The sequence below is a fragment of the Podarcis erhardii genome (genome assembly GCF_964252035.2).
Source record: "Podarcis erhardii genome assembly, chromosome: 2".
NCBI classification, from domain to species: Eukaryota; Metazoa; Chordata; class Lepidosauria; order Squamata; family Lacertidae; genus Podarcis; species Podarcis erhardii.
In genome coordinates, this window is record NC_138498.1 from 2278785 (window position 1) to 2291650 (window position 12866).

General features: G+C 48.6%; 1 protein-coding gene across 3 annotated transcripts in view; it reads left to right on the forward strand.

Annotated features, from left to right (window-relative positions):
- The first annotated feature begins 1375 nt into the window (after nt 1-1375).
- Nucleotides 1376-12866, forward strand: part of RAPGEF3 (Rap guanine nucleotide exchange factor 3) — a 59386-nt gene continuing 47895 nt past the window's right edge. For 2 of the 3 annotated variants that reach the window (XM_081851718.1, XM_081851719.1), the window contains exons 1-2: nt 1376-1862; nt 2555-2773. In XM_081851718.1, the coding sequence (XP_081707844.1) occupies nt 1857-1862; nt 2555-2773 (225 nt within the window). In that variant the 5' untranslated portion in view covers nt 1376-1856. Of the gene's footprint in view, nt 1863-2554; nt 2774-7534; nt 7797-12866 lie in introns of those variants that run through there. The other variant, XM_081851720.1, reaches the window with a different exon arrangement.

The window sequence follows — 12866 nt, forward strand, 5'->3', positions numbered from 1 at the left end:
TCCCCTGTCTCCTCCTTGGTGGAGACGGTGTGCTCTGTTGCTTCCAAGAAGAGCTCCAGCTCTCTAATTCTTTGGAGCGTAGCTACACGTTCCTCCAGTTGCTGGACTTTGTCTTTTAAGAGGGCAATCAACATGCAATTGCTGCAGGTAAAGCTGCCTGCAACCTTTGGCAAGATGGCAAACATTGTGCAGGAACCGCAGGCGACTGCAGCTGTTCCCTCACTCTCCATCTTGAGAACGTGTCGTTGGGGGTGGCTACAGCGGTCCTCCATCATAAGAAGCGTGCAGACAGGACAAATAACTCCCCCCCAAAAAAACCTAGGTCTCCCCCAACAAACGTTTGAGACTAGCTCCCCTAAATCTAAAAGATGGATCAAACACAAAGAAACACACACACACAAGAAAACCCTTTTTGCTCCTTCTTCAGCTGCTGCCCTGCAAGCTCATTTTCTTCTGCCTTTTCATTTTATTTTGTTCTGGGGACTTGTTGGAGATAATGTGAAAGTGTGGTGTCAGGTCCCTACAAAAAGGTCAACAACTCTTGGGAACATTTCCTTTAAAAAGGTTGACAACTCTGGGAAGTGGGGGGGGGGGGCGCCGGAGGGATATTTGCACCACGGCGCCAGATATGCTTAAGATGGCCCTGAGCATAGCTCCGTGGTGAAGTGCATGATTTGCATGCAAAAGGTCCCAAGTTCAATCCTTGGCATTTCTAGATATGCCTGGGAAAGACGTCTGCCTTGTATCCTGACTGGCCCACTGTAGACAATGCTGAGCTGGATGGATCTGCAGCCTGCCTGACTTAATATGTCTGCTTTTGCTGCACATGTGTATCTCTGTGTTTTAATATTATATTGAGAATAGGAAGTATGTTTATAGGTATTTTAACATGTCCCCCATCTGACTGGGTTGTCCAACAAATTTGTTTAGTAAAAACACAATACAACATCAAACATTAAAAACTTCCCTATATAGGGCTGCCTTCAGATGTCTTCTAAAGGTTGTAGTTATTTATCTCCTTGACATCTGATGGGACTGGTTTCTAAGTCACCTTCACTGGTAGCCCCACACAGAGCACATTGCAGTAATCTAAGTAGGAGAGCCAAAGCATGTGCCACAATGTGCAGGCAGGTTTCAGGGCAGCAGCTGAAGAAGGAGCAAAAAGGGTTTTCTCCTGTGTGTGTTTCTTTGTGTTTGATCCATCTTTGTCTTGTAGGAGGGCCCGTTTCTTTGCTGCTTTCTGAAGGCTGCCGAGGCGCTGGTTCGGCTGCTTCGAGCTCCTCCAGACTCGCTTTACGCGAAACGTTGCTGCCTGCCAGGTCCCTTCCCCAGCCCCGGGTGGGGTGGCGCGGGCGGCGGGGCGTGGCGCTCCCGGCCTCCGCGAGCGCCTTTTGCAGCCCAGAGCTTCCGGGCGCCGCGCCAGGCGCTCTCCTGCCTGCCTGCCTGCCTGCCTGCCTGGAGCCCCGGCGGCGCGTTGTCGCGCTCTTGCTGGCCGGGCTGGCGGAGAGGGAAGGCGCTGCCGGAGCCCCCGCTCTCCGTCCTGGGCACGGCGGGCGGGCGAGTGTGGGACCAGGAAGCCCAGAGCAAGATCCTGGTGGCGGATTCTGCTCCAGCGCCAGCGGGCGGGGGCGCGCGCGTCTCTAAGCGGGCCAGCCGGCCAGGGCTGTTTGCGTAAAGCGCGTACCGGCTCCGAAAAAACCGTCGCTTCCAATGGGTTCCGCGTTGGCTTCCTCGGGGCTTCTCCTGCCCGAGGATGGTTCGGCTCGCCTCTTTTCCCCGTAAGGTCATCCATCCGGGCCCCCCAAGAGAGCGCCCCCACTCTGGATAGGCTTCTCCAGGCGGGCCGAGTAGGGGGTATGAAGGTGAGTGCGTGGCGCCCGAGGAAGGTTACCTGTTGGCGACAGGTGGGGTGCGGGCTTGGCAGCGCCTCGGATGGATGTGCGGGCGCCGAGCTATAAGCAGCTAAGTTAAAAGCCTGCGAGAAGCGGCATCAGCCGAGGGGAAGCCGCAAAAACAACCCACCTCGTGACACCTCCAACCAAGGCTAACGGATGTTTGATAGCCACAAGCTTTTGCGGACCAGAGTCCATGGAAGAACGACGAAACGGCACCACTTTTGCCAGATGCCCGGCGCAGCCACCATCTACGTATATTGGCTGGCAGATGAATGAGCCATGAGAACGGAGGCATGCTAGAGTTGCCAGCTGTGAGCCAGGAAGCCCTGAATTCAGATGTCACCCTTAATATCGCTTAAGTGGTAGCCTTAGGCAAGGAAAACTGCTCTTACCTTCAGTCCCTGGAGTTAAGCATTTTCACCCACCTTGCAGGGTTGTCGTTAAGAGTATAAGACAGTGTCGGCAACGTGCTTTAAGCACCCTGGAGTGCTGTGATATTGCAGTAATACAGAAATATAAATAACAACAATATTACAGTACTGCTGTTGGGGGGGGGCAGAGGAACTCCTAAGAAGCCCAGCCCTCCCATTGAACAGGCAGAATGCAGCATGAGCAAAATGCCTTTTTTAATTTTCTCACTGCTTCCTTTGCTCCCCAAGGTGGCGTGGAGGGGACAGGGAAGAAGGTGGAATGTCGGGCTTCTGCCTGGTGACGTCTCAGACTTGCCCCAGCTCCCCAAGGGGCTCATGGATCCCATCCCAGAAGAAAGTCTTCTCGAAGTGATTTGGAAAAAGATGCACTTGTTCCGCAGCTACAGCTATCAGATCCAGCTGGAGGGGCAGGTGGGCAGTGCCCCCAGGATCCAGGGGATCCGATGGGTGAGTACCGATGCTCTGCAGCTGGATGCTGCGTCTCAACAGGTGGTTTTTGTTGTGACTGGGTAGGCAGGTGGCTCTGAAGGACAGGGAGGCTTCTCCTGACCCCAAGTTAGCATGTGGAGCCAGTCAGGATAAGCTACCTGTTTGTCATTATGCCCAGAGCTGGTTTTGCAGGCTGCTGTGAGTCAATGTGATAGCAAAACCACTGGCACAAATAGGGCCAGGGTTTAGCGTGTTCTTGGCTCCAGAAAAGACATGAAGCCATTTTCCATAACTGGAATATCTCTCTCTCTCTCTCTCTCTCTCTGTGTGTGTGTGTGTGTGTGTTTGTGTGTGTGTGCATAACCTTTTAGCACAGGGCTGACAAACACTCTCTCAAGTGTCTCCAGGACCAGCGTTCGTAGCACCCAGCCTGTCCACTTTACTTCTTTGGTCGCAATTGTTTTCAGTGCTGTACTCTGCAGAAGTTGTGTGGCCACTGGCTTTGCTTGGTTTGTCTCTTTCCACACACACCCTTTCTAATCATGGCAATGTAGCAAACCCTTAGGTTTTGGAGTTCTAGAATTCCTACATGGACTGCACATTATTATTATTATTATTATTATTATTATTATTATTATTATTTATTAAGCATTTATTTAGAGTTTCTGAGTATGCAAAGTGCTCTGCATACCAGCTCAGTAATCTTCAAAACCACCGTGTAAGCTAGGTCAGTATTACCCATAGATTGCACTAGTCTAGGAATGAGAACATAAGACAATCCTGCATATGGGTAGAAGCTGTGCTGTGTGCAGACCTATTCAGAAGCATCAACAGGACAAATGTTTAGAAGGTATAGGAGCAAATGTGTCCTTTGGGTCCTTAAGCCCTGGGATCCCTTGCATTCACACGCAAACCATGCTGGATCATTCTCACACAATGCTTAACATCTCCAACCCACAAGGAAAATCATTAGAGTTTAGCTGTTTTCAGGTGGATCAAGACTGCTTATCCCTACCTTCATCAAAGGGACGTGGGTGGAGCTGTGGGTAAAACCTCAGCGCCTAGGACTTGCCGATCGCATGGTTGGCGGTTCGAATCCCCGCGGCGGGGTGCGCTCCCGTCGTTCAGTCCCAGCACCTGCCAACCTAGCAGTTCGAAAGCACCCTTGGGTGCAAGTAGATAAATAGGGACTGCTTACCAGCGGGAAGGTAAAGGGTGTTCCGTGTGCTGCACTGGCTCGCCAGATGCAGCTTGTCACGCTGGCCACGTGACCCAGAAGTGTCTGCGGACAGCGCTGGCTCCCGGCCTATAGAGTGAGATGAGCGCACAACCCTAGACTCTGTCAAGACTGGCACGTACGGGCAGGGGTACCTTTACCTTCATCAAGATCTAATTACAGATGAGATTGCTTACTCCCACAGGTGTGCACATATGAAATCTGGTACCTTTCACTGAATTTAGATTCCTTTAAAAAGAAATCGTTCATTTGTTTTTTTTAGAGTTCTAGCTTTATACTAGTGTAGTATCTATAAATCAGTTGCATGGATTGAACCAGAGAGATAACACATGGTTTTGTTTTTTAAAGCCTGCATCCAATGCCATTGGGCTTCTTTACATCTGCTTGTGTGAAAACATAGTTTGAAATGTAATCTTCACTATAAAATAAAAGCTGGGATTGCCAGGAATCTGACATGGATCAATGAGTCATGGGGTTCATGAACAGCCTTACCTCTTGCAGTCCTTTGCTTCTGATCATAGAATTACAGAGTTGGAAGGGACCCCGAGGGTCATCTAGTCCAACCTTCTGCAATGCAGGACTCTCAACACACGGTCCCCCATTCAATTTGGAGCCATCCCGGACCCCCTTAGCTTTGGTGGCAGTTTTAAAAATTGTTGTACCACTGTGCTCATTGGTTCATTGCCGTGGTACATCTGGACCAAATGAGATTCCCGCTTATTGCTAACTGGTCTACTCCTCCATCCACCCCTTTGAGATGATGGATTCCTTTCCTGGTTCTCTGGAGGAAGCAAGCAATCGGTGTCAAGTTATAACAAGCACAAGTCACTTTATTTTCCCTCTTTTATTTTAGTGCTAACAGGCAAGGATGCCACTCCCTGCCCCCAGGACTCCAGCTTAAATGCTGCTGCTGTTTTTTAAACATACCCTTTCATCTCTAGAATTTGGGAAGTTAACAACAGACCTCTAGAAGAAATGGGACACTGACAAAATCTTGTCCCCATGCCCTCTCCCTCTTGGACTCTACTGGGAAGGGACACTGTCTTGGATGACTTTGGGCAAAGCCTTGTCGCTTGGCCTCCCCTCTCTCACAGCACTGCCATAAGGCAAAAACTGGTGAGCTGATTTCCTTGGAGGAAGGCGGGGGGATACCAATCTCTAACAAGCAGGAAAATAAATGCAGCCAATAGCTTGCATCTGACCAGTATGTGAGAGCACTTGAACTTGCTTTCTGAAAATACGAGTCTTCCTTTGCAATCAAAGAGATGAGAAGGCAGGGTGTCAATACTCAGCTGTGAAAGACAAGCACTTGGTCTCAGAAGTACCCCCACACTTGGTTATTATTTCCAAAGCTGTTTTAGCAGACCGGTATGAAGGCAACCAGGAGTGGATGAAGTCAACCAGGAGAAATGAAATTCCTTTCATTTATATCCCACTTTTCCCCCAAGGAACTTGAAGTGGCATACATGCTTCTCCACCCTCCTCATTTGATCCCCACAATAACCCTGTGAGGTAGGCAGGGCTGAGAGGCAGTGTCTGACCCAAGGTCACCCAGTGAGCTTCATGGCCAAGTGGGGATTTGAACCCTGGTCTCCCAAGTCCTAGTCCAGCACTGTACCACACTGGCTGTCAATGAAGCCATGCAGCATACATCAACATATGTAAGCAGACAGATCCTCAAGTCCCTGAGTTCTAGGAAGTTGTTCCAAAACCAAGCAAACAGTCCTCATTCCATACAAGCCTGCTTGATCACCAGCCCAGTCCACCATACAATCAAACCTAGAGGAAGGAGGCTCCCCAGGGGAATTCTTGACTGTTCTCTTTGGTCTGAGGAAGGGCGATGGCCTTTTGGGGACAGAAGTAGCCAAACATAGCCAGGAAGAAAACGGCAGGCCCCAGGTTTGGCTGGCTGCCCGTGCAGGCCGGATTTCTGGCGACAGGCAGACTCTCTTCTCCCTGCGGCAACGGGCAGGAAAGTGGGGGAGGTGACAGCCCCTTAGGAAGTTGCTTGGACGCTCAGAGCTGGCGCTGCCTGCCGGAAGAACAGCTGTCCTGATCAACAACACAGGGGCTGCAGTCGTCAGGGAAGAGTGGGGTGGGGATGTAAACAATGGGATACCCCAAGGACACAATTGGGGCTGATCCTGTTTCAACTTGCTTGCAACTTGCTTGTATTAGGAAATCAGAGAGGTGAGGAAGGCAGGGTGCTGGAGCTTGAGGGTGCTGCCTTCAGAAGACAGAATCCAGCCGCTCACTGCAGTAAGTGGGAGCAGCAATGAATATGGCTTAAATGCAACTTATCAGCTGTCTAATCCTGGGAATCTGGGAATGTTATTTTGTAAGGGCTAAAGGCAAACATATGGGATAGGAACCAAAGGTAGAAACAACTTCAGATTGTGCTTGTTTCCTACAGCAGCTGGTCCCTGGTTCATCTCTTTCCTTTTCCATGAGTGAATGCAGCAGCGAGCCCTTTGGAAGGTCCATAGCTAAAAGCACATGCTTTTCATTCTGAAGGCCCTAGGATCACCTTCCATATCTTGTTAAAGGATTGATGTAGCTGGTGTGGGGAAAGACCCTCTCTGCCACAGACCCCTGGAGAGCTGCTGCCAGTCAGAGTGGACAATACTGGGCTGACCTGTAGTCTGACCTGATGTAAAACAGCTTTCCATGTTCCACAAAGCCTTAGCTCCCCTTTCTGTGCAAAATAATACCAGCCTGCCTTGCAGGAATGTTGTAAAGATTCACCAGCCCTGCTGCTGTGGTTTAGAGTCTGCACAAGGTGATACAGGGCTCAGCTCTGCAGTAGGTTTTCTGGAGGTTGTGAGGGCACAGCTGCTACCTGTTACGTCCACTCCTCCCAAGCAGCAGATGGTGTGGCTGGGTTTGTATGAGGCAATGCTCCTAGGTGCAAAAATATATTTATCCACTAGCTGACACCTAGATTTTCATATGCAGAGAATTAGGGTGTGTTTATGAAGGAGCCTTCAGTTGTTTTGAGACCTCTTCTCATTACTTGAGTCTGAAATGGTACAGTCTGGTCATCACCCCACCTGTTGTTGATGACCACTAGTCCTCTTTAGTACCATGAGGATAAAAGGAGCCCATCTTTCAGGACTACTGTGTGAGGATGAAGAAGAGCCAAGCTTAAGGAATCCAGATACAAACGAAGAGACAGCTCTTGCACCTTTAATAGTTGTGTTGGAATTTAAGCAGGTGTAGCAGGCATGACAAGCTACACCTGTTGAAATTTCCTCTTCCACACAAATATTAAAGGTTCAGGAGGCCCCTGGCCAGTGCAGCTGAGATACACATTATATTGGACAGGCTCCCATCTTTGCCTCGTGGGAGTTTTTAAGACTCTCTTGCTGACATGGAGAAAAATCTGGATAGCAATCAGATGTGTAGGCAAGGAGGAGCCGGTGTGTCTTGCGCTTTCTGCTTCACTCAATTGATATCCTGTCTCAGCAGCTAACAGTGCAATCCTCTGCATGTTTATTCAGAAAGTGTGCATAGGACAGCTCAGTTGGTGGAGCGTGAGACTCTTAATCTCATGAACATGGGTTTGAGCCCGATGTTGGGCAAAAGATTCCTGCATTGCAGAGGGTTGGACTACATAACCCTCACATTCCCTTCCAACACTACAATTCTAAGATTCTAGGAATGCAGTCACCAAGAAAGAAGATGAGCAATGGTAAAAGGCAGCCAGCCCAAATGTGCCTGAATGTGTGGTGAGGATCCCTTCCAGCTTTCTCTGCATGCACTGCGTTGGGACCCATGCGTGGGTGATGGGCTGCCTTCGGATTGGTGAGTCACAGTTGGGCAGGTGTGTGTTGAGGATACAGGCAGCTTTTTCATGCCAAGTCATCCTGACTGGCAGCAGCAATACAGGGTCACAAGCAGAGGTCTTCCCCAGCTCTGCTCCCAGAAATAATTTTAGCCACAGAATGTCATGTTAGGTATTGATGCCAAGCATGTACTCTGCCACTGAGTTATGGCTCCTGAACTGCACTATGGCAAACCTGTCCCTAGAATTTGCTACTACAGATGGTCTGCGACGTTCTCAGGGTCAGAGGCCCAGAGGGTGATGAGATCAGCTACTCTGCTGAGTCTAGAGGCCCCTTAATGTTCCTCGCAATACAGTACTGCCACACCTACTGAGTCATAGAGGGCAAAAGGGTTCTCTCTCTCTCTATTGTTGTTTGACTAGACATGTGGGGTGGGATACACCAACCTTGTAATCAACCTAGGCTAGAACACTGCCATTTAAAACAGTAAACATGTATTTATTTCTAGAATATAGTACCTAGAACAAGTAGCCATTTCATGCAGAATACTAAAAGAGAAGTTCAAATATTCTCACCCAGCCTTCCCTGGCTTGGTGACTTCCAAATGTTGTTGGACTCCAAATCCCATCAGTCCCAGCCAGCCTGGCCTGGGGCAGGCATCCCCAAACTCGGACCTCCAGATGTTTTGGGACTACAATTCCCATCATCCCTGACCGCTGGTCCTGTTACCTAGGGATGATGGGAGTTGTAGTCCCCAAACATCTGGAAGGCACCGGCTTGAGGAAGGCTGCCCTTACCTCACATAACGAACCCTGAAAAAGCTACCTTTACTTAGGCTTTCGTTATCCCTTCCATCTCATTCACTGGTCACCTCCAGTACTGACTTTGCAGGAGACATTGAACTGCATAGAGGAAATTTAGGTTTGTGCCATTAAAGTGGATTGCAGTGTTCTGGTGCAACAAATCCACATTAAAAACAAAAACAAAAACCCACAACAGGCTTTCTTGCCGTTAGGAAAGTGACCAGTGGACTGTACTAAAAAGTGTGGGATAAACAACTGATTAATGGGAAGACATGTAGCTACCGTGCAAGCAAACCAAAGCGAGTGCTCATTGTTGCATAACCACCACATAAGTAAATCAAATGCTCAGTGAATACAGGGTATCATCTAACTTTGTGTGTAAGCTTTGTGCAAGTGAAGGAGGGTGAATGCTCAATGAACAGGTCTTTTGGATGAGCTCTCTCTGTCCCTCCCTTCTTCCCTCTCTGTTTCTGCCTCTCTCTTTCCCAGCAGCCTTCAACTGTCTTCTTGAGAGACACGGTCCACCTGTCACTCACTCTAACTCCAGCCCACATTCCATCACGCTCCCCTGCTGTCAAACACCCTTCTGCTCCCTCTTCCGTTACACTGCCCATGTGGGACAGGTTCTTTGGTTTCTCGATGTGCACCCACTCGCACTCTGCACGCAGAACACTTGCATGCCAAGGATTAAACGAGCGTAGAACTAGGACCACTAAGAGGGGTCCTGCTGCACTGGGGACAAAGCCCCCCTGACTCTCCCTTAGCCTCTAGTAGCTGGCTGCTTTTATTGCTCCTTTTTTATAAATAAAAAAAAAATGGTTTCATTACATTTCAAGCAATTACTATAAATATTTAAATTTTAATCTTTTTTTTTTTTAAAGACACATGTCTATTTGGGAGGGTGTTTGGATTGTGGCAATTGATTCTTGTTGTTTTAATGGATTTTGTGGGTTTTTGTGGATTCTTAATCACTTTAATCACATAGAGGAGGGAGAAAGGTTGTTTTCTGCTGCTCCAGAGAAGCGGACACGGAACAATGGTTCCAAACTACAAGAAAGAAGATTCCACCTAAACATTAGGAAGAACTTCCTGACAGTAAGAGCTGTTCGACAGTGGAATTTGCTGCCAAGGGGTGTGGTGGAGTCTCCTTCTTTGGAGGTCTTTAAGCAGATGCTTGACAACCATATGTCAGGAGTGCTCTGATGGTGTTTCCTGCTTGGCAGGGGGTTGGACTCGATGGCCCTTGTGGTCTCTTCCAACTCTATGATTCTACGATTCTATGATTCTCACATTTTCTACTTTTTACATGACTATGGGAATCTGCTATCTGGCCAGCCCTTCCATTTCTCTCCCCCACTGCCCAGTCTGTGGTGAAACTGACAGTGCTGGGAAAGGCTTGCCAGTTTTGTAGCTGTCTCATCAGTTTTGTGTGCTCATCAGGAGTGGGGAACCAGGTGCCCTCCAGATGTTTAATTAGTCATTCATTTGACTAAGTGGATTTATATAATGCTCAATCATCTGCAACCTCAGTCTATGGTTTACTGTTGCTGGGCTCCAGCTCCCTTCAGTTCCAACCAGCAGAGCCAATGGTCAGGGATTATGGGAAATTGTAGGCCAACCATATCTGGAGGGAGGCAGGGTTCCTACCCTGTGTGTGCTTACTGGTGTACACATTCCTGCCCTTTTAAAGAGAGGGCCTTTGAACGAGCCATGGGAAATTGAAAAGGCATTTCCCCAATCTGGTCTGTTTAGTCAGAGAGGTCACCTGGTAGGCAGGTAATGCAGAAAATGGAGAGGGGTGAAGGTCACACACTGTCCAGAATGTCACAAAACATGCCATGATGGAATTGCATCTGAGTGAGGCTACAATATATTATGAACCATCATCTAGGGAGGCAAATTGGGGAGTGCCTTGGACCTCACTATTTGAGACAAGCATGGTGACATTTGAAGCTCGAAAAGGTTTATTTGTGAATACTTGTAAACTGAAAGGGGGGGAGATTACAGAGTGATAATTAAAGCACCTTTAAGGTGCCCATTTGGCTTTGACCATTGTTTCATCTGAAACCAATGTGCATCTCATGTGGGCTTTGCATTTCAACCTACACAGTCTCACCCATTGTAGTGGCACAGCTGGAATCAGCCCATGCACCATGGCGTATCTTTTACAACAGCCTTTTGTTCTGCTGTTGTTTTCTCACACTTCATAAATGTGCTGACGTAAGTGATTCTGTGTGCTAAAAATGGCTCCTCTCTTGCCTCTTTGAGTCCACATTCCTGGCTGGTGCCAAATTTGCTCCAAAATGTTTACAGATACTCTGAGGGGGAAGGGTCTGTGGTGGAAAGATAAAGATCAGTGTAGTTGCTTCAAGGGAAGCAGCACTTTGGTTAGACTGGGGAAAGGACTAGATGCGTCCTATAGTGGTGGGAATTAAGGAAACATGTTGCAGTGACATTTGGGCTGTGACCATGGTTGTAAAAAGATATTGCTAAAAAGGTCAAATCAGGTGGACAGCATTAGCTTGGGAGAAACCTCTGGTTGGAAAAAGTGGGTCTTTCCATAACTAAAAAGATGGCCAAGTACAGGTGATGTGTTGTCCCAGAAACTAAATAGCCGTATCGTACATCTTTCTCAAAAGGGTGATGCCATTCTTCTCCCCTTCCTCTGCCTGTGTGTGCGTGTGGAAAAAACAACAGACTGGCTGTCTCAAAGCTTGTTCTGAAAGTGATAGAGAGAGGCTATGGCTAAAGTGCCCTCCCCTATTGTTGGGGAGCAGGGTCTGATGGAGTGTTAGTGTTGTGAACCTTCCATTTCGAGGTGAGATGAGGCAGTGGCCTCTTCGTACCTGGAAGGGGTTGCAGATCAGGCTTTTGAGGAGCTCACCACCTCCTGCCCTTTGAGAGCCAGTGTGATAGTGATTAAGAGTGGTAGACTCTTAACTGGGTTCGCGTCTCTGCTCCTCCACATGCAGCTGCTGGGTGACCTTGGGCCAGTCACACTTCTTTGAAGTCTCTCAGCCCCACTCACCTCACAGAGTGTTTGTTGTGGGGGAGGAAGGGAAAGGAGATTGTTAGCCACTTTGAGACTCCTTGGGGTAGTGATAAAGCGGAATATCAAATCCAGACTCCTCCTTCTCCTCCTTTGTTGCACACTTGGCACCTTCCTGCCTCCCCCACTGCACACCCTCCAGCCACTGTGCTACTGCCACTGCCTCTGGGTTGCGGTGGGTGGACGTGCATGATGGGCGGGCATGTGATAGAAGGTGAGGCAGCAGAGGGGGCAGCATTTCTGTTTTGTCTCTCCCGACAAAATGTTCTGGGCTGGCCCTGTTCTATCTTATGCCCAGCCTGTATACATATGCAAACAAAACCTTTTATCACAGAAATACCATAAGTCTCCTGTGACATTTATTCCAAGGGAAGCAAACTCATGCCCTCGGTATGTACTGGGATCATCTTCCACGTGACAGCCCTTTATGTATTTGAAGATGGCTGTCTTATCGCCTCTCGGTCTCTTCTTTTCCAGGCTAAACATTCCCAACTGCTTCTCATAAGGCTTGGTTTCTAGACCCTTGAACATCTTGGTTACCTTCCTCTGAACATGTTCCAGCTTGTCAATATCCTCCTTATATTGTGGTGCCCAAAATTGGCCACCATATTCCAGGTGTGGTCTGACCAAGGCAGAAGAGAATGGGACTATGACTTCCCTTGATCTGGACACTATATTTCTGCTGATGCAGCCTATGATAGCATTAGGGGTTTTTTGCTGTTTCATCACACTGTTGACTCATGTTAAGCAAGACCCCAAGATCCTTTTCACATGTACTGTTAGTAAGCCAGGAGTGGGGAGCTTGGTTTTTGTGTATTTTTGAATCAGTAGCAAACTAAATTTGGCCACATGTCCAAACAGAGTGATCTGATTCTTAATTCCTTGGCAAGCAGTCGCCTCCTGCTTGGAAACAGGACTGATGGAGTTAATTGCTGAAGCTTCATCCCAGGCTTTTCTAACAGTCTGGCTAAGAAACAGGTCAGACTGGTCCTCTTCTGGCCCAGCTTTGCCCCTGGGGTGTCTGGCATGTGTGGCTCCAGAGTAAGATGCTGCATCTCCAGGATGTGGCAGTGAAGAAGGGTCTGCTGCTTCCAAAAGAGCAGAGCCTGCGTCATCTTTTAGGAAGCTTGGGCCCCTTTCTGCAGCTCCAGTGGTCTCAGTAGGCATCCACCTGCCTGACCCCGAGGTAAGGAGAGGGAAAATGGGGCCATTCTCTGTCTCCCTTGGAATTCTAAAT